The 27,535-nt window shown below is 34.7% G+C and overlaps 1 protein-coding gene across 3 annotated transcripts in view; it reads left to right on the forward strand.

The window, feature by feature from the left end:
* FER (FER tyrosine kinase) overlaps positions 1-27,535 on the forward strand; it is a 466,661-nt gene that overhangs the window by 102,763 nt on the left and 336,363 nt on the right. For 2 of the 3 annotated variants that reach the window (XM_029216683.1, XM_029216684.1), the window contains one exon: positions 25,237-25,420. In XM_029216683.1, coding sequence (XP_029072516.1) covers positions 25,237-25,420 — 184 coding nt within the window. Of the gene's footprint in view, positions 1-20,968; positions 20,980-25,236; positions 25,421-27,535 lie in introns of those variants that run through there. The other variant, XM_029216685.1, reaches the window with a different exon arrangement.

The raw sequence follows: 27,535 nt of genomic DNA on the forward strand, positions 1-27,535 counted from the left end.
ATTAAACAGGATGGACTTAAATGATATTTATAGGACATTCCATCCAAAAACAACAGAATACACACTTTTCTCGAGTGCTCATGGAACATTCTCCAGGATAGATCATCTCTTGCGTCACAAATCAAGCCTTGGTAAATTTCAGAAAATTGAAATTGTATCAAGTATCTTTTCCGACCACAATGCTGTGAGACTAGATATTAATTACAGGAAATGATCTGTAAAAAATACAAACAAATGGAGGCTAAACAATACACTACTTAATAACCAAGAGATCACTGAAGAAATCAAAGAGGAAATTAAAAAATACCTAGAAAAAGCAGACAATGGAGACACGATGATGCAAAACCTATGGGATGCAGCAAAAGCAGTTCTAAGATGGAAGTTTACAGCAATACAGTCCTACCTTAAGAAACAGGAAACATCTCGAATAAACAACCTAACCTTGCACCTAAAGCAGTTAGAGAAAGAAGAACAAAAAACCCCAAAAGTTATCAGAAGGAATGAAATCATAAAGATCAGATGAGAAATAAATGAAAAAGAAATGAAGGAAACAATAGCAAAGATCAATAAAACTGAAAGCTGGTTCTTTGAGAAGATAAACAAAATTGATAAACCATTAGCCAGACTCATCAAGAAAAAAAGGGAGAAGACTCAAATCAATAGAGTTAGAAATGAAAAAGGAGAAGTAACAACTGACACTGCAGAAATACAAAAGATCATGAGAGATTACTACAAGCAGCTCTATGCCAATAAAGTGGACAACCTGGAAGAAATGGACAAATTCTTAGAAATGCACAACCTGCCAAGACTGAATCAGGAAGAAATAGAAAATATGAACAGACCAATCACAAGCACTGAAATTGAAACTGTGATTAAAAATCTTCCAACAAACAAAAGCCCAGGACCAGATGGCTTCACAGGCGAATTCTATCAAACATTTAGAGAAGAGCTAACACCTATCCTTCTCAAACTCTTCCAAAATATAGCAGAGGGAGGAACACTCCCAAACTCATTCTGCGAGGCCACCTTCACCCTGATACCAAAACCAGACAAAGATGTCACAAAGAAAGAAAACTAGAGGCCAATATCACTGATGAACATAGATGCAAAAATCCTCAGCAAAATACTAGCAAAGAGAATCCAACAGCACATTAAAAGGATCATACACCATGATCAAGTGGGGTTTATTTCAGTAATGCAAGGATTCTTCAGTATACGCAAATCAATCCACGTGATACACCATGTTGACAAATTGAAGGAGAAAAAACATATGATCATCTCAATAGATGCAGAGGAAGCTATCGACAAAATTCAACACCCATTTATGATAAAAAGCCCTGCAGAAAGTAGGCATAGAGGAAACTTTCCTCAACATAATAAAGGCCATATATGACAAACCCACAGCCTGCCTCGTCCTCAATGGTGAAAAACTGAAAGCATTTCCACTAAGATCAGGAACAAGACAAGATTGCCCACTCTGACCACTCTTATTCAACATAGTTTTGGAATTTTAGCCACAGCAATCAGAGAAGAAAAGGAAATAAAAGGAATCCAAATCAGAAAAGAAGAAGTAAAGCTGTCACTGTTTGCAGATGACTTGATACTATACATAGAGAATCCTAACGATGCTACCAGAAAACTACTAGAGCTAATCAATGAATTTGGTAAAGTAACAGGATACAAAATTAATGCACAGAAATCTCTGGCATTCCTATACACTAATGATGAAAAATCTGAAAGTGAAATCAAGAAAACACTCCCATTTACCATTGCAACAAAAAGAATAAAGTATATAGGAATAAACATACTTAAGGAGACAAAAGACTGGTATGCAGAAAATTATAAGACACTGATGAAAGGAGTTAAAGATGGTACACATAGATGGAGAGATATACCATGTTCTTGGATTGGAAGAATCAACATTGTGAAAATGAATCTACTACCCAAAGCAATCTACAGATTCAATGCAATCCCTATCAAAGTACCACTGGCATTTTTCACAGAACTAGAACAAAAAAATTCACAATTTGTATGGAAACACAAAAGACCCCCGAATAGCCAAAGAAATCTTGAGAACAAAAAATGGAGCTCAAGGAATTAGGCTCCCTGACTTCAGACTATATTGCAAAGGGACAGTAATCAAGACAGTATAGTACTGGCACAGAAACAGAAATATAGATCAATGGAACAGGATAGAAAGACCAGAGATAAACCCATGCACATATCGTCACCTTATCTTTGATAAAGGAGGCAAGAATATACAGTGGAGAAAGGACAGCCTCTTCAATAAGTGGTGCTGGGAAAACTGGACACGTACATGTGAAAGTATGAGATTAGAACATTCCCTAACACCATACACAAAAATAATTCCAAAATGGATTAAAGACCTAAATGTAGGGCCAGAAACTATGAAACTCTTAGAGGAAAACATAGGCAAAACACTCTATGCCATAAATCATAGCAAGCTCCTTTTTGACCCACCTCCTAGAGAAATGGAAATAAAAACAAAAATAAACAAATGGGACCTAATGAAACTTAAAAGCTTTTGCACAGCAAAGGAAACCATAAACAAAACCAAAAGACAACCTCCAGAATGGGAGAAAATAGTTGCAAATGAAGCAAGTGACAAAGGGTTAATCTCCAAAATTTGCAAGCAGCTCATGCAGCTCAATAACAAAAAAATAAACAACCCAATCCAAAAATGGGCAGAAGACCTAAATAGACATTTCTCCAAAGAAGATACACAGATTGCCAGCAAACACATGAAAGAATGCTCAACATCATTAATCATTAGAGAAATGCAAATGAAAACTACAATGAGATATCATCTCACATCCGTCAGAATGGCCATTATCAAAATATCTTCAAACAATAAATGCTGGAGAGGGTGTGGAGAAAAGGGAACCCTCTTGCACTGTTGGTGGGAATGTAAATTGATACAGCCACTATGTAGAACAGTATGGAGGTTCCTTAAAAAACTAAAAATAGAACTACCATATGACCCAGCAATCCCACTACTGGGCATATAACATGAGAAAACCATAATTCAAAAAAGTCATGTACCAAAATGTTCATTGCAGCTCTATTTACAATAGCCAGGACATGGAAGCAACATAAATGTTCATCATTGGATGAATGGATAAAGAAGATGTGGCATGTATATACAATGGAATATTACTCAGCCATGAAAAGAAATGAAATTGAGTTATTTGTAGTGAGTTGCATGGACCTAGAGTCTGTCATACAGAGTGAAGTAAGTCAGAAAGAGAAAAACATATACAGTATGCTAGCACATATATATGGAATGTAAGGAATAAAAAAAAAAAAAGGTCATAAAGAACCTAGGGGTAAGATGGGAATGGAGAGGCAGACCTACTAAAGAATGGACTTGAGGATGTGGGGAGGGGGAAGGGTAGGCTCTGACAAAGTGAGAGAGTGGCATGGACATATATACACTACCAAACGTAGAATAGATAGCTAGTGGGAAGCAGCCTCATAGCACAGGGAGATCAGCTCGGTGCTTTGTGACCACCTAGAGGGGTGGGATAGGGAGGTTGGGAGCGAGGGAGATGCAAGAGGGAAGAGATGGGAACATGTGTATATGTATAACTGATTCACTTTGTTATAAAACAGAAACTAACACACCATTGTAAAGCAATTATACTCCAATAAAGATGTTAAAGAAAAAAAAAGGGTAATAATATATGAAAAAAAAAAAGAATTGGTTTGGCATCAAGGGTTCAGTTACTGCAAATGGAGGTTCAGCAGCAGTAGCAGATCAGCTGGAGGCCTGGGTTAATACTGAAATTCCAAATTCCTGATCCCTGCTGTATGGGTTACACAAAATACGTTAAATTTTCAGTTAGAATTTATATCCAAAGGAACACTGATTTATGTTGTCTAATGTAAAATATAACATTCATTTGTAATATGAATATAGCACCATTTTAGTTAAATTTTTTGGTATTGAATAATATACGCTAAATATCGAAGTCATTTTGCTCTATGCTGTGTAAAGGGAACAAATGTTTGTCTTAAATTGACTTGGACTAATTTGGATATTAGTCTATTGATTATTATTTATAACATGTATGCTGAGAACAACCAAAATAATTTTAGCCTATTTAGCTGAAGTTAATAGAGTGTTTCATTAGAGCATGGAATAATAAGTTCTTGGATGCAAAATACACGGGTTTTACTTTCCTATAACATATTAAGTTCTGAATACTTTTAGTTGGTTAAGCACATTGTTAAGTTTGCCATAAAACAATTTTGTGAATCCATAAAGCTTGTATCCAAACTAAGGTTCTGACATAATGGCTGTAAATGGAAACATTTGCCATCACCTCATCATCAGAAAGAGTAGATGACTTCTCAAAAGAACTCCTATAAGATCATATTGTCTATGAACAAAGATAGTTTTCCTTTTCCTTTTCAATCTGGATGTCTTTTTTTTTTTCCTTTTTCTTGCCTCTTTGCCCTAGCTAGACCCTTCAGTATAGTGTTGAACAGACGTAGAAAGACCAAACATGTTTGCCTTGTCCCTGATCTTAGGGGAAAGACTTTCATCATAAATATGACGTTAACTGTAGTTTTTCAAACGTTTTTCCTTTTATCGGGTTGAAGAAGTTCCTTTTTATTCCTGCTTAAGAATGGATGTTAGATTTTGTCAAATGCTTTTGCCATATCTGTGGAGATGGATATTTTTTTTCTTCTTTTACCTTGATATGGTGAATTATTTTGATTGATTTTCACATTTTAAAAATATTATACCATCTTCACATTCCTGGAATAAACTCCTCTTGGTTATGATGTATTATTATTTTTTATGTTGTTTGATATGGTGGGCTAAGTTTTTATGGATTTTCAAATATGTCTGTTTCTTTTAATCTTTGTCTCATTTTTGTATAAGGATAATACTGTCCTTTCTGATTGCCCCCTCTTAGTAACGTTTGTGTTCAATTTATAATATTTCTTAAATATTGGCAGAATTCACTTGTGAAGCCATCTGCGTCTGCTTGCTTTATTTTTTTCTCTTTCGCTAAGATTTTTAAACTATAAATTCAATTTCTTTAATTGATATAGGCTATTCAGTTTATCTTTTTCTTTGAGTTTTAGTAGGTTGTATCTTTCAAGGAATTGTCCATTTCATTTGTTTAATTTATTGGTACTAAGGTGTTCAGAATACTTCCTTATCCACCTTTTTATATTTGTAGAATCTGTGGTGATATTTTCTTTCTCATTTTTGTTATTGGTACTTTGTGTCTTCTCTTTTATCCCTAATCATTTTGGCTAGAGGTTTATCAATTTTATTAATCTTCTCAAAGATTGGCTTTAGGCTTTATTTTCTTTCTATTTTTCTGCTTTCTATTTAATTGATTTATGCTCTAATCTTTGTTTTTTTGTTTCTTCTGCTTGCTTTAGGCTTAGTTTGCACCAGTTTTTCTATTTTTTCTTTTTTTTAATCTGGAAGCTAACTAAGATCATTGATTTGAGAACTATCTTCTTTTCTTATGTAGGCATTAGTGCTATGAATTTCCCTAAGGACTGTTTTAGCAACATTCCATACATTTGTATGTATTGTGTCTTCATTTTTCTTCAGTTCAAAATACTTAAAGTATTTCCTTTTGGCTTTTTTTTTTTCTTTGATACATAGGTTATTTAGAAATGTATTTGGTTTCCTAAAGATTTGACATTAAAAAAGTCTATTTTTCATTTATAATTTAATTTCATTTAGTCTGAGAATATTATTTTTGTGACTTTATTCCTTTTACATTTATGAATGCATGTTATATGGCCCATAGTATGGTTTACCTTGGTAAATGCTTCATGTGCACTTGATAAGAATATGTATTCTGCGGTTGTTGGTTGTAGTGGTCTATATTGCTATCTTGGGCCCGTTGGTTAATAGTGTTATTAAAAGTTTTTAGGTTGTTACTGACTTTCTGTCTACTTGTTCCATCAATTGTTGAGAGGGGGCAATTGAAATCTCCCACTGTAGTTGTAGATTTGTCTATTTCTTCTCATAGTTTTGTCAGTTTTTTGCTTAATGTATTTTGAAACTCTAGTTATTGGGTGTAAAAGTAGTCATGATTGTTGTATCCTCTTGATGCCCTGACCCTTTTGTCGTATGAAATGACCTTTATTATCCCTGGTAGTATTCTTTGCTGTGTTATCTGTTCTATCTGATATTAATATTAGATACTTCGATTAGTGTTTACATGATATATCTTTTTATCATCCTTTTACTTCAACATTTTTTAGTCTTTATGTAGTTGAAGTGCATTTCTTATAAGCAGCATATAATTAGGTCTTGCTTTTTTATCTTGATAATCTTTACATTTTAACTGGGATAGTTAGACTATAATGTGATTGACTTTGACAATGTTAGGTTTAAATCTGTCATCTTGCAGTTTTTTTTTCTCTTTGTTTCATCAGTCCTTTATTCTCCTTTTCCTTTTTTCTGCCTCCTTTTGGAATAATTGAAAAAAATTTATTAAGATTCCCATTTATTCCCTTTATTAGCTGTAACTTTTTCTTTTGTTTATTGTTTCTTCTTTTGTTTATTCTCCTTTATTAGTCTTATTAGCTGTAACTTTTTCTTTTGTTATTTTATCTTTGATTTACCATAGTATACCTTCAAGTGATGTTATATCACCTTGTGTATAATAAGGAAACCTTACACTGGTATAGTCTTCCTATATTTGTGCTATTGTTGTGATATATTTTACTTTTGCATATGTTTTTAACTTTGTACTATATTGTTAATATTGTTGTTTAGTCAAGTATCTTTAAAATTATAATAAAACATCTTATATGTTTATCTATGTAGTTATCTTTCCTAGCATTCTTTATTCCATCTGGTATCATTTTACTTTTGCCTGAATGACTTACTTTAACATTTCTTGTAATGTAAGTCTACATGTAGTAAGTTCTTTCAGCTTTTGTACATCTGAAAAAGTTTTAATTTCACCTTTGATTTTGAAATATATTTTTGTAGGATGTAGAATTTTCTTTTAGCAGGTATTTTTTTCCCTGTTGGGTCTTTAAAGATGTTGCCCTTTGGCCATGTCAAGGAGAAATCTGTTCTAATACTTTTCTTTGTTGCTCTGCATGTTTTATATCCCTTTGGCAGCTTTTAGGATTTCCTTTTAATTGTTGATTTTGAGCAATTTGATTATGATGTGCGTTCCTGTAAGTTTTTTTTCTCCTTGTGTTTGTGGTTTTTGAGCTTCTTATATCTGAGAGTTTATAATTTTCATCAAATTTGGAAAACTTTCAGCCGTTATTTCTTCATGTATATTTTCTGCCTACGTCTCTCTTTCTGCTGTCCTTTGGAGACTCCAGTTACATGTATATTAGGCTGTTTGTATTTGCCTCACAGCCAGCTGATGGTCTGTTTATTTTTTCCCCTTGTCTTTTTAGCTTTCTGTTTCATTTTGGTTAGTTTCTATGATTGTGTCTACACTTTTACTAATCTTGTTTTCTGCAGTGTCTAATCTGCCTTTAATCTCATGTAGTATATTTTTCATCTTAGACATTATAGATTTTGCCTGGATAATTATGATGTGGGTCTTTTCTTAAATCTTCCATGTGTCTACTTAACACATTAACCTAAGTTTTACAGTCTTAGTGGACTTCATCGTCTTTCTTCATTTGTTCTGAAAGTTGTTATGAGTTTATTCACTCCCAGATTTCTTTTTGGTTCTCTGTAATCTCCACTTTTTTTTTCCCCCAATTCATTCCCCCCCCCCGACTTCCCCCCCCTTGGTGTCCATACGTTTGTTCTCTACATCGGTGTCTCTATTTCTACCTTGCAAACCGGTTCACCTGTACGATTTTTCTAGATTCCACATATTTGCATTAATATACGATATTTGTTTTTTTCATTCTGACATACTTCACTCTGTATGACAGTCTCTAGGTCCATCCACGTCTCTACAAATAACGCAATTTTGTTCCTTTTTATGGCTGAGGAATATTCCATTGTATATATGTACCATGTCTTCTTTATCCATTCATCTGTCGATGAACATTTAGGTTGCTTCCGTGACCTGGCTATTGTAGATAGTGCTGCAATGAACATTGAGGTGCATGTGTCTTTTTGAATTATGGTTTTCTCTGGGCATATGCCCACTAGTGGGATTGCTGGCTCATATGATAATTCTATTTTTTGTTTTTAAAGGAACCTCCATACTGTTCTCCATAGTGGCTGTACCAATTTACATTCCCACCAACAGTGCAAGAGGGTTCTCTTTTCTCCACACCCTCTCTAACATTTGTTGTTTGTGGATTTTCTAATGATATGCCCATTCTAACTGGTGTGAGATTATACCTCATTGTAGTTTTGATTTGTATTTCTCTAATAGTGATGTTGAGCAGCTTCTCATGTGCCTCTTGGCTATCTGTATGTCTTCTTTGGAGAAATGTCTATTTAGGTCTTCTGCTCATTTTTTGATTGGGTTGTTTGTTTTTTTAATATTGAGCTGCATGAGCTGCTTGTATATTTTGGAGATTACTCCTTTGTCCGTTGATTTGTTTGCAAATATTTTCTTCTATTCTGAAGGTTGTCTTTTCGTCTTGTTTATAGTTTGCTCTGCAAAAGCTTTGAAGTTTCATTAGGTTCCTATTTGTTTATTTTTGTTTTTATTTCCATTACTGTAGGAGGTGGATCAAAAAAGATCTTGCTGTGATTTATGTCAAAGAGTGTTCTTCCTATGTTTTCCTCTAAGAGTTTTATAGTGTCCAGTCTTACATTTAGGTCTCGAATCCATTTTGAGTTTATTTTTGTGTATGGTGTTAGTGAGTGTTCTAATTTCATTCTTTTACATGTAGCTGTCCAGTTTTCCCAGCACCACTTATTGAACAGGCTGTCTTTTCTCCATTGTATATCCTTGCCTCCTTTGTCATAAATTAGTGGACCGTAGGTGCGTGGGTTTATCTCTGGGCTTTATATCCTGGTCCATTAATCTGTATTTCTGTTTTTGTGCCAGTACCATATTGTCTTGATTACCATAGCTTTGTAGTATAGTCTGAAGTCAGGGAGTCTGATTTCTCCAGCTCCATTTTTTTCCCTCAAGATTGCTTTGGCTATTCGAGGTCTTTTATGTCTCCATACTGATTTTAAGATTTTTTGTTCTAGTTCTGTAAATTTGCCACTGGTAATTTGATAGGGATTGAATTGAATCTGTAGATTGCTTTGGGAAGTATAGTTATTTTCACAATGTTGATTCTTCCAATCCAAGAACATGGTATATCTCTCCATCTGTTTGTGTCACCTTTGACTTCTTTCATCAGTGTCTTCTAGTTTTGTGACTACAGGTCTTTTACCTCCTTAGGTAGGTTTACTCCTAGGTATTTTATTCTTTTTGTTACAATGGTGAATGGGATTGTTTCCTTAATTTCCCTTTCAGATTTTTCATCAGCAGTGTATAGGAATGCAAGAGATTTCTGTGCATTAATTTGGTATCTGGCTACTTTACCAAATTCATTGATTAGCTCTAGTAGTTTTCTGGTAGCATCTTTAGGATTTTCTATGTATAGCATCATGTCATCTGCAAGCAGTGACAATTTTACTTCTTCTTTTCCAATTTATATTCCTTTTATTTCTTTTTCTACTCTGATTGCTGTGGCTAAAATTTCCAAAACTATGTTGAATAATAGTGGTGAGAGTGGGAAACCTTGTCTTTTTCCTGTCCTTAGTGGAAATGGTTTCAGTTTTTCACCATTGAGAATGATGTTGGCTGTGGGTTTGTCTTATATGGCCTTTATTATGTTGAGGTAGGTTCCCTCTATGCCCACTTTCTGGAAAGTTTTTATCATAAATGGGTGTTGAATTTTGTCAAAAGCTTTTTCTGCATCTATTGAGATGATCATATGATTTTTTTTCTTCAATTTTTTAATATGGTGTATCACATTGATTGATCTGCGTATACTGAAAATCCTTGCATCCCTGGGATAAATCTCCCTTGATCATGGTGTATGATCCTTTTAATGTGTTGCTGGATTCTGCTTGCTGGCATTTTATTGAGGATTTTTGCATCTATATTCTTCTGTGCTATTGGTCTGTAATTTTCTTTTTTTGCATATCTTTGTCTGGTTTTGGAATCAGGGTGATGGTGGCCTCATAGAATGAGTTTGGGAGTGTTCCTTCCTCTGCAAAGTTCTGGAAGAGTTTGAGAAGAATGGGTGTTAGCTCTTCTTTAAATGTTTGGTAGAATTCACCTCTGAAGCCATCTGGTCTTGGACTTTTGTTTGTTGGAAGATTTTTAATCACAGTTTCAATTTCAGTGCTTGTGATTGGTCTGTTGATATTTTCTATTTCTACCTGGTTCAGTCTTGGAAGCTTATACCTTTCTAAGAATTTGTCCATTTCTTCCAGGTTGTCCATTTTATTGGCTTAGAGTTGCTGGTAGTAGTCTTTTACGATGCTTTGTATTTCTTCAGTGTCCATTGTAACTTTTCCTTTTTCATTTGTAATTTTATTGATTTGAGTCCTCTCCCTCTTGATGAGTGTGGCTAAAGGTTTATCAACTGTGTTTATCTTCTCAAAGAGCCAGCTTTTAGTATTATTGATCTTTGCTATTGTTTTCTTTGTTTCTATTTCATTTATTTCTGCTCTGATCTTTATGATTTCTTTCCTTCTACAACGTTTGGGTTTTGTTTGTTCTTCTTTCTCTAGTTCCTTTAAGTGTAAGGTTAGATTGTTTATTTAAGATTTTTCTTGTTTCTTGAGGTCGGATTGTATTGCTATGAACTTCCCTCTTAGAACTGCTTTTGCTGCATCCCATAGGTTTTGGATCGTCGTGTTTTCATTGTCATTTGACTCTAGGTATTTTTTGATTTCCTCTTTGATTTTTCAGTGATCTCTTGCTTATTTAGTATCATATTGTTTAGCCTATATGTGTTTGTGTTTTTTACATTTTTTTCCCGTAATTGATTTCTAATCTCATAGCATTATGGTCAGAAAAGATGCTTGATATGATTTCATTTTTTTTGAGTTTATCAAGGCTTGATTTGTGACCCAAGGTGTGATTTGTCATTTAGAATGTTCTGTGTGCACTTGAGAAGAAAGTGTAATCTGCAGTTTTCAGATGGAATGTCCTATAAATATCCTATATAAATCTATGTGGTCTATTGCGTCATTTAAATCTTGTGTTTCCTTATTAATTTTCTGTCTGGATGATCTGTCCATTGGTGTAAGTGCAGTGTTTAAGTCCCGTATTATTATTGTGTTACTGTTGATTTCCTCTTTTATAGCTGTTAGCAGTTGCCTTATGTATTGTGGTGCTCCTATGTTAGGTGCATAAATATTTACAATTCTTATATGTTCTTCTTGGATTTATCCCTTGATCATTGTGTAGTGTCCTTCCTTGTCTCTTTTAACATTGTTTATTTTAAAGTCTATTTTATCTAGTATATTTATTGCTACTCCAGCTTTCTTTTGATTTCTATTTGCATGGAGTATCTTTTTCCATCCCCTCACTTTCAGTCTATATGTGTCCCGAGGTCTCAAGTGCTGCATTTAATGTTGTCCAACAGGTGTCTTAGGCTGTCTTCATTTCTTTTCATTCTTTTTTCTTTATTCTGTTTGATGGCAGTGATTTCCACCATTTTGTCTTCCACCTCACTTATCCTTTCTTCTGCCTCAGTTTTTCTGCTATTGATTCCTTCTGTGTATTTTTCATTTCAGTTATTGTATTGTTCCTCTATGTTTGTTTATTCTTTAATTCTTCTATGTCTTTGTTAAACATTTCTTGCATCATCTCGCTCTTTTCCTCCATTCTTTTTCCGAGGTCCTGGATCATTTTCACTATCATTATTCTGAATTATTTTTCTGGAAGGTTGCCTATGTCCATTCATTTAGTTGTTTTTCTGGTGTTTTATCTTGTTCCTTAATCTGGTACATAGTCCTCTGTTTTTTTAGTTTAATCTGTCTTTCTGTGAATGTGGTTTTCATTCCACAGGCTGCAGGATTGTAGTTCTTTTTGCTTCTGCTCTCTGGTCAATCCCCACTTGTTTATGTTGTAGAAAATATACATCAGGTTTACCTATATACTTATATGCACATCCTTCTTCATATTACTGTGTAGTACCTTTTTCTAAAGTTAAAAAGTATTTTTTAAGAGTAAGTGTATCCTAATTTTATAAAAAATAAGGAATAGCATATTGAATCAGGTGGTATTGAATTAAGTGAATTTAAATATGATTTTGGTTTGAAGTTTTTTAGTTTCCTTGAAGATATATTGAAATATTAGAAAAGATGGTCAAAACAATTGCTTCACAGCTATGTATTCTGATGGCTAGAATTACACTATGGTTTTTTTTTTTTGTTTGTTTGTTTTTTTGCCGTACGCGGGCCTCTCACTGTTGTGGCCTCTCCCGTTGCGGAGCACAGGCTCCGGACGCATAGGCTCAGTGGCCATGGCTCACGGGCCTAGCTGCTCCGCAGCATGTGGGATCTTCCCAGACTGGGGCACGAACCCGTGTCCCCTGCATCGGCAGGTGGACTCTCAACCACTGTGCCACCAGGGAACCATAAAACTATGGTTTTACATTTACCAAGCCTCAAAATACCCACAAAGACATTTGTGTGGCTTCTCTTACATGGGTAGAAGTTTGAATGCTTCTGCTTTATTGCACATCATATTCAGGAAAGAAACAAGATAGGATGAGCTCTTCCCCATTGTACATGCCCGTACCAGTCAGGCTAGAGAAGTTTGAAAGGAGCTCTCTTCACCCCTTTTATAACAGGAGCAGGGAAACAAACTCCTTTTCAAATTCTTTTTTCTCTATGAGAAACAAAGAAGAATGCTAAAGGATTGGTAATATCCCTGATTATTTACACGCCCTCACTTCCCCTAAGCAGACATAGTAAGAGGGTACCTACTGCTAGAACTGTGGGGAATTAGTTGGAAGACTCATTCAAAAGTAAATTTTTCTCTAATTGGGAAGTAGATTTTCTTAAATTGCGTCTTCACGTATTATGAATAGTTCTGTGATATTTTATAGCCAATTAAAATTGATTGGATCCATTGAGTTTTCTCTTTAGAGTACTTTAATATGAAAACCAGTTTGAAATGAGTCCAGACTTGAGACAGATGGTTAAATTTATGTTTAAAGAAATCTAAATTTAAAAAATGAATAAAACTTGGAAAAGGCTCTTTTAGTTGATTTCCTTATTTTGAGTCCACTAAGAATGGCAACTGGCTTTCTTATTTGATAATCACCAAATCTTGGAGATTTTAAAAAATCAGAATCATGTATGGATGATGCATAGAGGTCCTCTAGAAAAGTACTCCGAAATTCAAATTCACCTCTCAGTTCAGCATATGAAAGAAATGCATTTTGGATACATGACCTACTAAAGACCAAAGTAGCGTTCAGGCTATGTTTATTGGATATCAGTTTTGTTGAAATGACCTGAAAGTGGGAGGATTTGTCTTTTTTGGACCTACTTATTAATACATGATCTTTCAGCAGCTAATTTATGGCATGAATGCTTTTCACTGCATGGAGCTTAACATGATAGGACCTTTACAAGGTCATAAAGAGTAATGGCGCTCTTAGTTATTAGTCTAATTTACATTGGGTTAAAGCTGCAGAAATTAGAGTGACAGCTGTAATATTTGCATCAGATGCTGAGATGTTATGTGGGATGGAATATGCTACATGATTAATTTATATTCTGCAGATAACGTCCTAAAAATAACATGAAAGTTCAATAATATGGTTTGTCCCTATTTTGCTTAGTTTTATTAAGTAAACAAAGCTAAGTTTCATATACAACGAGATTAAGAGAAGTTATGTCCTTTTGCTGATTTTCCTCTATATTTTATAGGTGAGCTCCTTAACAATATTAGTTTTGGACTTGATTACTAGAAAGATGATATAAACAGATGCAGAAGGTAAAATTGTAATCTTTCTATAACTTCTAATTTTAAAAAAATTATTTAAGTTTATTTTTTTAAAGTAAGAACTATATTAATTTGTGCATTTTCTTGTTATGTGCCAGGCACTGTTATTTGCATAACTGATCTTGTAGATAACAGAACACATGGAAATCCCTGCCTCCTTGAGCTTACATTTTAGAGCAGAAGATAGCTAATTAGTAAAATAAATAAATGAAACATATAGTATGTTAGGTGGTAAAAGGTAAAGTGGAGAAAACATGGTAGGTAGATAGGATGTTGAGCGGATGATCAGGTTAGTTGTCATGGAGAAAGACATTTAAATGAAGAGTGAAACAAGTGAGGGAGTGAAGCATGTGAGTACCTGGGGCAAAGAGTACTCCAGGTAGAGGGAAAAGCCAAAGCAAAGTCATTGAGATGGGATCATGTGTGGCATATTTGAGGAGTGGTATAGACACCTGTGTGGCTGGAACTGAGGGATTGATAAAGGAAAGTTGTGGAGGTACGAGATGAGGTCAGAGAGGAAGAATGATGGTGGGTGGTACGGGAGGCACAGCTTACCCCGGATCTTGCTGGTTCTTTTAAAACCCTTGGACTTTTACTCTGAGTAAGGTGGAAAACCATTGGAGGGTTTGAGCAAAGGAATGACATGAACTTACATTTTAACAGGATAATTCTGGTAGCTTTGTTGAGAATCATATGAGTGGTTGGGGAAGGATGTAAGTAAGATTACTTCTAGGCTATTGGAGTAATACAGGCAAGGATTCATGCTGGCTTGGACCTGAGTGGTAGCAGCAGAGGTGGTGAGAAGCGGGCAAATTCTGGATACATGTACAATTGATTCTTGTTATTTATGGTAGTTATATTCTAAAAAGTCACTGTGAATACTAAATTAGCATTAGCTGATTACTGAATCATTGCCCCTGGTGAGTATAACATAAGGGATTAGATCCCTTTAAGCAGGGTCACAACATTTTCGACAGTTGATCAGTACATCAGTTTGTTTTTTGTGTGTTTCTGTTTAAAGACACCTTCTTTAATATATATTGTTGACTCATTAACACTGAACTCACAGCTAGCAGTACTATAACTCACGACTAAACAAAGCTATCTAACACATATTTGCTCTATCAGGGACATCACAGCCTCCTTGAGCATAAGAATACTAGGCAGCACTTCAGCACTCTGCTTGGGGGTCATTTTAAAAGCAAAGTTACCATCGAAAAGCACAAAAATGCAAAAAGTGTGGAACTAAATAGACTACAAAAACGAGTTTACAGTAGAAGAGCTGAAACAAAAAGGCTGAGCATAGCTTTTCAACCTCAGTTGAGAATGTGTGTATCAGGTGACTCCTTTGCTGCTCTGCATGTGTGCATGTCCATGATTGACCTGAAAAGCAATGTGTGTATCAATTTTGGGATTAAAAAGAAATTTTAGGCAGTACGTCTGAATTCATGGAAATATGGAATCCATGGATACTGAGGATTTATTATATACTGAAAGTAGAGCTTAAGGATTTGCTGATGAATTAGATGTAGAGTGTTAGAGAAAGAAGTCAAGAATGATTCCAGTATTTTTGGCCTGAGCAATGGGAAGGATGGCATTGTTGTTACTGAGATGGAGAAAAATAGAGGAGGAGCAGATTTGGAGGTGAAGATCAGGCGTTTGGTTTTGAGATTCTTATTAGACATCTAAGTGGAGATGTCAGATTTGCACTTGGATCTCTAATTTTGGAGTTCCAGCGAGACTTGTGGGGTTGAACTATCAATCAGATTGTTAGTTGATATTTAAAGCCATGAGATTTGATGATATTACAAAGGGTGTTAATTAAGATAGAAAAGAGTCCTAAGTCTGAGCCTAACATTAAGAAGTCACAGAAATGCGGAGGACATTGTAAAGAAGACTAAGATAAAAGGAAAACCAAAAGAATATTATTATTCTGAAAGCCAGATGGGGTGAAGGGATTTCAAGGAAGAACAAGTGATCACGTGATTTGCAGTTGCATGCTGCTAAGACAAAAGATGAGGACTAAAGTTTGGATTTAGCAAAACGTGCGTTATTGGTGACTTTGACAAGAACAGTTTCAGTGGAACAATAGAAGGAAACACCTAAATGGGATGGGTTTAAGAAAGAATGAGAAGAAAACAACTGGAGATAACTAGTATACACAAATCTTAGAAATTTTGCAGTAAAGGGAAAGAGAGAGATAGGGAGTTAAGTAAAAGAAATAGAGTCAAGGCGGAATTTTTTTTAAAGATTAGGAGCTATTATAGCTTGTTTGCTGACAAAAATGTTCCCATGAAGAAGGAAAAGTTGATGAGGCAGCAGAATGAAGGAAGAATTGCTGGAGCAATGTCCTTGTTGTATAGGACTAGAGAATGGATTTAGTACACAAGGGAATGGATTGGTCTTAGCTAAGAGCAAGGGCAGTTTATTCATTGAAATAGTGCAAGAGAGGCTACAGCCTTATTCAGATAAGAGGTTAGATAGACTGGTGAGAGCTTGTGGAATTTCCCTTGAGATTCCATTTTTCCCCCCTTAGTGGGGTTCATGGGCTCCCTCTTCATACTTATATGGTTCCAAATTCAAAATCACATGGTACATATCAGTAAGTAGACAGTGAAAACTTTTTCTCCCACATATTACCCAGTTTTTTTTTTTTCCACAAGGAAACCAATATGAAGTTTCTTCTAGATATATTCTACTCATAACCTGTGGCTTTTAAACCATTTCATTAAGAATATTCATCAACTTATTAGATAACCTTGTATATTATAGCACACTATTAGGAGTTTTAGATCGTGACTAGTTGGTTATCCATACTAAATATATGGTGATCTCTACACTCCCTCTTCTACAATTATATCCTAACATTATGATGCCTGTTTTGTGAACCTCCATCTTAATTTTCTTGTCAAGCATTTTTAAGGAAGAGACTATGAATATGTGTCTCTCACAGAACTTAGGATGTCATGGAATCTGGATAAAGATTTAAAGGATGAATTCCCTTAATTTGCTGTAAATGTTCTCCCACACACTTGACTAGTCTTATAAAGCAGAATGATAGTTTTTTTTTTTTTTAAATTCTGGCTGTTTTTATCTATTAATATTACCTATAGTGTAAGCATACCTGCTTTGAAACATACATATTAAAACTAAATTTTTTTCTATCACTAAGACTTTTAATCTCTAGGCTAAATAACTGAATTTTTTAATTTAGTGAATATTCAGGTACTTCTGAGCTTTAATCAATTTTTACAGCTTTCCATTTTTAACTTTTTATTTTGACATTATTTCAGACCAACGGAAATTTTGAAAGAATAATGCAAAGAATTCCCATATATATTTCACCTATATTCTCTAAATATTAATATTTTAGCACATTTACTTTATCCTTTTCTTTGCCTGTACATGAGAGAGAAACAAAAACTGGTTCTTCTGTCCTTTTGACATGTTCCTGTTATTTATTGAGCACTTATTTTCTGGCTCATCTTATACTCTTTCTGCTCTAGGTCTTGCTTCATTTCCCTAAGGAGCTATAGTTCCATTTAGTAGAAAATAGTATTTAGAAACCAATATTTGGGCACTGGGTGTGCTCATTGCTACTGGGATGTCTTTGTTTTAGGTCCTTTCAATGGATATAGATAAGAAATAAACAAATGTACACACACACACACACACACACACACACAAATACATCTGTGCCTATTTCTATACCTATTGCTCTATCTATTGTAAAACTGAAGTATTCACATTGATATTTCCAATTCCAGTTGAACACCAAATAGTTCATTCTGTCTTTTCCTATTTATGTATTTGTAATTTCCTTCTCTGACAGTGAGACACCTGGCTACTATTATTCACAATCTACTTACTTGTTCAATCCTAAAATAACAGAAGATAATTTTAAAATTGCTAATTTATGCCTCTGAAAAAAGAAACCTACTGACTACAGTTCAGTATTTGTTTAGACCTCTTTTTGTCTTTAGTCTTCCTCTGTAGTCAAATACTGTTTCCAAAGTTACTTGGATTAATGCTTTCCTTCCCCACTCCTTTCAGTGTGGTTACATTACTCACTGGGAAATACAGTTTGGTTCATTTGTTTCTACTGTGTCCCATTTTAGGTTGTTTTTCTGCTCTTACCCTTGTTGATTTTGTTTATTTATTTTGTTAATGGTTAGACATTAATGGTTTCAAAAGTCAGAACTGTACAAAAGTAGATATTTAGAGAACTATATCTTCTTTAACTATATCTCTTTATTTCTTAACAAAAACTACAATATTATGATATGTTTTTTATTTTGATTTTCTACCTGACATTGTATCCTGAAAGATCTCAATATTTCAGTTTGTAGATTTCTTTGTTCTTTTTAATTGCTGCATAGCACTTCATTCTAAGTTATTCAAGCACTTTCCTATGTATGGACATATAGTTTATTTGTAGTTTTTTCAGTTATTTACACTACTACCATGAATAAGCTTGTGTGTAAGGTTTTTTTTTTATTGTTGAAAGAATATCTTAAGCATAAATTTCTAGAAGTGTGAATGCAGAGTCAAAATATAAATGTGTGTGTAGTTTTGTTAGATATTGCCAAATTTCCTTCTATAAAAATTACACCGATTTACATTCCCACTAGATATATATGAGTATCAATTTCCCCACATCCTTGCCAAAACAGTGTTTGCCAATTTGGTACATAATTTTGATTTGCATTTCTTTTATTATGAGTGAGGGATTGAGGTTGACCACCTCTTTATATGTTTAAAGGCCATTTTAAAGTATTTATTTTTTAGCGAGTTCTTTTGCCCATTTAAAAAAATTGAAGTTTGGTCTTTTTTTTCCTTAAAATTTTAAGGATTTAAAAGGTATATTACAGTGAATAGCCCTTTATCTGTTATACATGGTACGTACATTTTCTGTGAATTTGTTGGTCGTTGTTTGACTTTATGGTCTTTTGTCCACAAATGACGATACTTTAGCTACTTATACTGCTGTGAGAAATAAACGTCCTTTGTCTCTGTCCCAAGAGTCTTGTCTCTTTTGGCCACATCCATGAAATTGAGGCAGCCTAACTTTTTAACTTGCCAAGTAGGGTAGAATCTCATTCTTTTCATGTTCTTGACAAAGATTTGTGTCCTTTTGTTTTTCTTTATTTTCTTTTTCTGCAGGATTTTTTCTTTTTCCCTTTACCAAAGTTCCTTCGTTTTAACCATTTCTGCCTGAAGTATTACCTTTCTAAGACTGCCTCCTTTATCTTCCATATGCACTTTTAAGTCCCTTCCTTGTAGTTAGTTCGGTGACCTACCATTACATGTTTTCAGTACTTTCACATGTAGGGTGGATCTTCTTATTCTTATGGTGGTTTTAGATGAGTCTTAGGCATACTGCTGTCTCTTCTCTTCTCTCTTTAGTGCATTTTTCTTTTCTTTTTTTTTCAGAACAGTCTTTGGTGTCCATGAATGCTTGCAGTGGGAGGGTGAGAGATCATTTGCAAAGATTTGATGTTTATTTTTCTACTCATTGAAAATTTTAAATTTGGACATTCTCTGCCTATTATACTGAGGGTGCAGGTTTTGTTTTTCTTTTTGTTCTTTATTATATTTTTAGGTGATATGTGGGAGATTCAGAATTATGCTGCTGCCCAGCTACTCAGAATCCCCCCATGCACAGCTTTGCAGTTAGAGAATATAGCTTTGGGACTTCCCTGGCGGTCTAGTGGTTAAGACTCCCGGCTTCCACTGCAAGGGGCATGGGTTTGATCCCTGGTCGGGGAACTAAGATCCCTCAAGCCGTGTGGCCAAATAAATAAATAAATAATTAAGGGAAAAAAGAGAGAGAATATAGCTTTGACCATGGTATATCATTCAATTTATAGGCTATTAAAAAGACTGTGGGTCAATTGAATCTAGCAGTCACTGTATGCAAGGAAATGATATTTCCTTGCCTGTTATTTCCAAACTAGAGAGCTTGCTTTTTAAAGGTATTTTATATTGAATTTTAAAATATCACTGTTTTAGTTCCTTGAACAGTTTAAAATTCATAATGCATTTCAATAAATATTTCTTGATTGATACATCAAATTTTTTTATACTAGGAAATTTATTAAAGCTAGCACACTATGGATGCACATCTTGTATTTTTTTAATGCTTCATAGGAGCGTATAATCAAAAAGGTTTTTTCAGCTCTCCAAATTCTGTGTCTTCTTTAGCCTTTGTTGCTAACTGTGCATTGTGACAATTTTCTGCCATTTGATTTCCATCACAACCCAACGGATGGAGAAGGGCACACGATTTAACTCCCAGGATTAAAAATTAGAAGCTAAAATTTAGATTAAATGATCTGCTTGGGTTGCACAGCTAAACAAAGGAGGAGCTGAGATGAAAATTGACTCAGAACATCACTGAGTAAAATAGGTAGCTCATTCATTGTTCCCACATACCATACTTGAACTTTAGCTTCCAAGTGAAAAAACATATGCGGACATTTAGGCCAAATAACTTGTGAGTTAAGATGAATTCTCATTCATTTTCTTTTTACTCAGAGTAATAAGTAAACGTTATATAGTTGAGGAGGAACGTTTTGAAAGAAAGGAAAAATGTTAAGGTGGGAGAATATTTATCCAAATCAAAGCAGAGACTACTTGCAGTTTACTTTTGGAAAATAATCACTTCTCATTTATTATCCAGAGACTTTTCACCATAATATTTAACAAATGGTAAATGCTTCAGAAGTTTATAATAAAAAATACTTGACTTTCTAGACTAGCTTAATGGCTAGTCTAGCCTGTCTCTTATAAATGTCAAACATACATAATTGAGTTTTGCTGGCTTCATAATATTGTTTGTGGCATGACGCTGTATACACACTCTGTTACTACAAACATTAAACGAGTTTGTCAACAAGTGGTGGAAAAGAATTGTAATTCAGTCTCTTTGTGAATTTCATTATGTGGAGGAGGAAAAATTGATTGTTTTTCTCCCTGTTAATTGACACATAGAATAACTCCATTTCCTGCTTCAGTGCTTCTCATCATTTGGAAAAAAAAAAAAAAGCATACAGCAACAGAGGTATGATTCTGTGTCTGTCATTAGAATTTATTCACTCTGTGTACTTCACATTAATTTTAAGCTCAAGTGTAGTTATTTAAAAGTTAAGAAAGTATAATATTGATCTGAGATATATTCTGAACCAAAAAGCTGTGTGGCAGGAATGGTGGTGGGTAGTATTTTGCAATATATTCTACGTGGATGGAATTTAAAAAAATTTAGGGCTTTCCTGGTGGCACAGTGGTTGAGAGTCCACCTGCCGATGCAGGGGACGCGGGTTCGTGCCCCGGTCCGGGAGGATCCCACATGCCGCGGAGCGGCTGGGCCCGTGAGCCATGGCCGCTGGGCCTGCGTGTCCGGAGCCTGTGCTCCGCAACGGGAGAGACCACGGCAGTGAGAGGCCCGCGTACCGCAAAAAAAAAAAAAAAAAAAAAAAATTTTAGTTGTAACTTTGGTTTTCACACAGTATTACTATTTCTTGAATTTACTTACATAGTCTCTTTGGAACCCTAAATGTTTATTTTAAAACAAATCAAGAAAAAGTACAATAGAATCCCGTTTCAAATCATGGCAAATGAGCATGTTTTTGAAACTTTTTGTTCATGTCTACAAGGGAGGAAGTATGGGGTGCATGCCCAAGTACATCTTACAACCAAGTGCACGAGTGTCTATGAGCGTAGAGGACAACAAACAAACCAACAAAAGAGCCCTACTACGACATACCCCATTTTCAGTTTTAGACCCAAAGCTGTTTTTAAAGACTCTTTTAGCATTATGTATTATTATTTTAATGTAATGGATTCTGCCTCAGATGTTTTCAAAAGCATTTGTTTTCTAAATTTGCTAATGACCACTGGTAAGCTATTGATAATTAGATTTTGGCTATGATAGCCTTCTTCAGATTGTTGGTCATACACTGTATCTGATAAAGAGAAAAATTATTTGGGAAGTTCTTAACTTTTCTAATGTAATTTTGGATTATAAAATCTTAGTGAGCTGAGTGTTGTATATTTCATGCATCATTTCTACACCAGCTAGAAAGACAGATGGGTAGTGTGCAGCTTAAAAATCTGTGCAAATAGGAGGACAGATGGGTGGTTTAAATGGTTTAAATGTCTCCATGAAAATGTTTGTGTGGAGAGCTTGACTCTTGAAGTTACACTAAAAAATCTAAGTAATTAATTGGGAATAATAGAGTTCATATAAAAAGCAATATTTTTAAAGAAGTGACATAAAATATGGACTTCATTGAATTTACTAGTTATAATTTTTTAACTTATAATAAAAATCAACAAATTAGAATACAATACTCAAATATTGTTGCCTTATTTTCTTATTATGAACACGTGGACCCCAGAAGACTTCTTTATTACTTAGATTTATCTGCATAATTGTACATGAACTTTTGAAATGTCTGTTGTCAGAATTTCTTGAATTCCAAGCAACAGCAACTTAAACTAGTTTAAAAATGATGAATCAAAAACAAAACAAAGCAAAACAAAACCAACTCAAGGAAAAAGGCCTTAGAAAGGGCTGTTCTGGCAACTTCTGCAGCAAATGTTCATGGACTTTCACTCCAGCAGGTGTTCAGGCATTAATGTGACATAACTCCCAGCCGAAAGATTGGTACCTATTTCGTTGGGAATACAATTTGGATCTTGGGTGGTATCTTCACATGGGAGTCTCCCCCTGACTCATGTGGGTAAGCAGAAAAGGGGGTTGTCATTTTAGAGGAAGGCTGCAGGGCTGGCCGTAGATGTATCAATTGTACTGGCTCTTTTAGAAATGTGTTTCTGCAAGAAGGATGCTTAAGTAGCAATGTTTATGGGTAAATAAATATAGTATTCTATGAAAAAATTATTAAAGTAACTGTGAACATGTAGGCAGATGTGTTCCTGAGAATGTTAAAAAATCATTTGTGATTAGCATTATTGAAGTGGTTTATTAATTCCTAAGTTAATGCCATACAGAGTAAGTTACAACTACCCTACGGATTTATATTAGATGAGGCAAAAAATTTATTGGTATCTGAATGAGCATTTTTAAAAATTCATAATTCAAATGATATAATTTTTAAAAAATCACAGAGCATCCTTCATAATAAGGGGAAGAATTTTTTAATGAATTTCTTATTTCAGTTATGTATTTAAAAATTTATATGATTATTTACTAGTTCATGGTGTAAAATATATTATCCTGTGGGTTGCAGTCAAAAAGTGAGAAAACCCACTTGTTTGATGGCTAATGTTATCTTTTTCTGACCCCTTCATATCAGAACTGAATTAATATGTTTGCTCCCATCCTCCCACTGTAGTGAATCTCTTTCACTCTGTATTAGAATCTCTTTCCAGTCAGCTGTGAAAGGGTTAGGAAATATACTCTAGTGATTAAGTTATTTTCTCATCAACAGGTTCTTTATATTATAAAGTGAAATAGGTTATCCAGGGCAACATTTTGTGAATAACTTGGACAATTATGAATATCCCTCTGAATAGGAACCAGCTAATGGTCTTTGGCTAGAGAATTATGCTCTGTAAAATATTATATGTAGCTCCCCGGAAGAAGTCAGTGGTGGTTCTAGTATCCAGAAACACTAGAATTTGTTAGTAATAGAGACATACCAGTCTGCTGGAAAGTTCTGTTTCCTTTTTCACCAGCTGGATGTAGTTCCTTGCCTCAGAATTAGAGAAGTGATGAGAAAGGCAAGAAAATTGTTCTAATTCTATTGCTATACCTGAGCATGTTCTGAGGTTTCCTTAGTCTGCAAAATCCCTGGCCTTTTCTCTGCTTTTGGCCCTCGGCTGAGGACATTCTCCAATAGGGAGTACTTTTCTGACTCCTGTCTATAGGGAATACCCAGATGGATGCTGAGCCTGAACAGAGTGGAAGCAGAGGAGAGCCTCTGGTATCTAAAATTCTCAACATAAGATCTATTTTGGGGGAAGATTCATTTGGAGGAGTCTCTTTGGATAGAGGGCAAAAATTAATATATACTTTGAAAAGTTTATTCACTAAATCTAAATAATTGACAAGAAATATTTGTTCAGTTTGCATCAAACATTGAAGATCTGCTTAAAAATTTCATTTATTTGTATAGTCATTCATTTATATTGCCAGTCTGTAAATATTTTCTGAATGATTTTAGTAAAGGAACCACAAAAAGTTTTTTTTTTTTAATTAATTTATTTTATTTATTTTTGCTGGGTTGGGTCTTCGTTGCTGTGCGTGGGCTTTGTTGCAGCGAGTGGGGGCTACTCTTTGTTGCGGTGCATGGGCTTCTCATTGCGGTGGCTTCTCTGTTGCGGCAAGCGGGGGCTTCAGGAGTTGCTGTGCGCGGGCTTAGTTGCTCTGCGGCATGTGGGATCTTCCAGGACCAGGGCTCGAACCCGTGTCCCCTGCATTGGCAGGCGGATTCTTAACCACTGCACCACCAGGGAAGTCCACAAAAAGTTTTAGTTCATAAAATTATCATCTCCTAGACGACTTCTGTATCAAGTTTAAATTTCTCTGCTTGATTTCTGAGTCATTCACAACCAAAAACTGTCCTACCTGTACAGACATATTTCCTTCATTTCCTCAAAACTTGCTGTCTTTGAGCTTACTGCTTTGCTTGCCTATGGAACATTGCTTATTCTCTTCATGTTTTCACTCAGTATTCCAAATCACTAGACCATGGGTTGTATGTCAAAGACTTTGTTTTGCCAAATACTCAATTCTCAATGTCTAGCACAGTTCCTGGGGGTGAACAGTTAATAATATTTACTGAATGAAAGGAAGGAAGAAATGGAGAAAGAGAGGGTGAGAGGGAAGAACTGTTGTCTATCCTGTCTTTCTTTCCAGACTTGCCTCATCTTTTAAGGTCTGTTTTCTCCACAGTCTCCTCTGACTTCCCTGGTCTTTATTCATATCTCAAACCTAGACCTCAGAATTTAACATTATTTACAAACTTTCTTGTTTTCTTGGTTATACAATTTCATGTGCACTGTTGTTCCAGTTTGGTGTGAGCTCCTTGAAGATGAGAAGGATCATATATCTGTACAGTTTTTCAAAAAATTGTACATTAACCTTTATTCACCAAACATTTACTGCAGTGCATGCTTCCTTCAGAGCATCCTTTGTACAAAGTACTGGCAAATAAACACAGTATGTGTTCAGTAACCTTTTGATTATTCATAAAATATATGAGATAACATGAAATAGTGGTAACTCAGTTTGCACATAGTGAAGATGGAACTTTTAAAATTATCTCTTTGCTAACTTTATTGAATTTTTTTTCAGGGAAAGAAACTGAAAAGGCTAAGGAACGTTACGACAAAGCCACAATGAAACTTCATATGTTGCATAATCAGTATGTATTGGCATTGAAAGGGGCGCAGCTTCATCAGAATCAGTATTATGACACTACACTTCCTCTGCTTCTGGATTCCTTACAAAAGATGCAAGAAGAAATGATAAAAGCACTGTAAGATACATTTCCTATTTGATATAAAATCCCTTCATAAAATGATTTTAACATTTTTTTTTCTGCTAGTTCACCTTTCATATAAAAATTATCTTTGTTTTGTAAGCTGCATCATTGAACTAGCTCAATGGGTATTTCACACCTCTTCTACCTTGGTTTTCACTTCTGTTATCCTTTCAGTTTACACTCACTCAACTTTGCAACCTTCTAGCTAGCCCCAAGAATGTCTCTTATTTTTGTATGTTTTTGTTTTGCTCCAGTTAGCTAGAAATTTAGCTGAAAAAAAAATCTTTAGTTTGACAAGTGTTAGTTTTTGTTTGTTTGTTTGTTTTTGGCCGTGCCACACAGCTTGTGTGATCTTAGTTACCCAACCAGGGATTGAACCTGGGCCCTCGGCAGTGAAAGCACAGATTCCTAACTACTGGACTGCCAGGGAATTCCCTTGACAAGTGTTAAGAAGCGGATATCTACCTCCAGAGGATTGGGTTTAAATCTTGAGCAACTGATAAGCCCAAAGGAAATAACTTTTTGGTTTATTTGCCAGCTTTTTGTTGTATGAGATTAAAATGAACAAATGTTTATTGAAGTTCTGCTGTATACAAAGCACCCTGGTGCTTGCAGATGTAGAGATGAGTAGGTCACAGTTTTTGCCTTCAAGGAGCAAACAACGTTGGTCAGTAATTCAAATGCATACATGTTTACCATACAGATCAATTCAATATGCCACCCTATGGTAGACTTCATCGCCTTTATATGCTGGTTTACGTGATCCCCCATTTCCCAAAAAAAGATAAAGTGTTTTTAGTCAACTTGAATATGTCAACTTTTAAGGGTATTGATGAAATAGTGAAATATCTACTTAAAATATTTAATTCATAAATTTAGTAATGTCTACTTTAAATTACATATTGTTGATCTATAAACGTTGCCTTTCCTACTTTGATTTTATGAATCAATATTTTCTCAAACTCTCCATATGAATCTTCAATAATAGTGTCTTCATCATCACAAGAACATCCTTTTTTGAGACATATAATAGTTTCACACAGTGTATTATCTTTACTTTGTAATAAATTTTTTTAGATCTAGCATTTAAAAAAATACAAGCATGATAATATCACTGAAATTGAATCCTATGTCACAAGTACTCATTCATATAACATTAGGAGACTTCTTCCTTTATTTCCCCATTTGTCTTAAAGATGTGTTAATGATCTCCACATCATAACCACTTAACTGTTTTGCTTTTTAAGAATTATCTAGATAGTCTTATTTATATTAATATCATTCAGTACTTTCAATTGTGAGGTCATAACCCCAGGGATATTTACTAAATCTGTATTAAATTTCTCTGCCTCCCTCTTTTCTTTAAACTGTGTCTATCAGGTCATTTCTGTAATCATTCCAAGCTAGCATTGCCTGAAGCAGTTTGAATTTAATTTTTTTTTAACCCAAACAGTATTTTGCTGTTCAGAATGAAGTAATTGAGAGAATGCTTCATAATAAGAGAAATTTTGTAGCATTACTTTTTATGAGTGATGATTTTGGAAAAGAAAAACAAACAAGGCCTTATATTTATTTGGGTATATGCAGGATAAGCTTGTTTGTCCACACTTTTTAAGGCTACTAATGAGCAATGGTATATTTTTACAGCATAGGATTCTTAAGTTGGAGATTGGGTCTTTGTAACAGAATAGTTTTTCCTTTTGCATTTATTAGATAAGCCTAATAACTTTTATCATTATTTTTGCTACTAGCTGGAGGTCAGGAGAAGATTGAGATGTCATTGAAGGTATAAACCAATTAAACTCTGTAAATATAATATGAAAAAGAGCAGAGGCCCAGGAGCAAGAGAAGAACCAGGAGCTAGGGCATGTGAGGAAGTGGCAGGCACTGAATGAATTAAATAGACAGGAGTTCATCCACAGTTCCATGTTACGGAATCAGCATTTCAGTGGTGATGTTTAGAAACGGAAAGTGGTTGCCACTGGCTTACACTTTGGATATGTTAGATAGATATTGGAAGATGTAATGCCTTACTCTAGATCATTTACAATTATTATATTATATCAAATGTAAGTTGTTAATCTGTACATGTGTATAATCCCTTCACTT

This window comes from Monodon monoceros, unplaced genomic scaffold, assembly GCF_005190385.1.
Source record: "Monodon monoceros isolate NGI ecotype Baffin Bay Population unplaced genomic scaffold, NGI_Narwhal_1 Super_Scaffold_12, whole genome shotgun sequence".
Lineage (NCBI taxonomy): Eukaryota > Metazoa > Chordata > Mammalia > Artiodactyla > Monodontidae > Monodon > Monodon monoceros.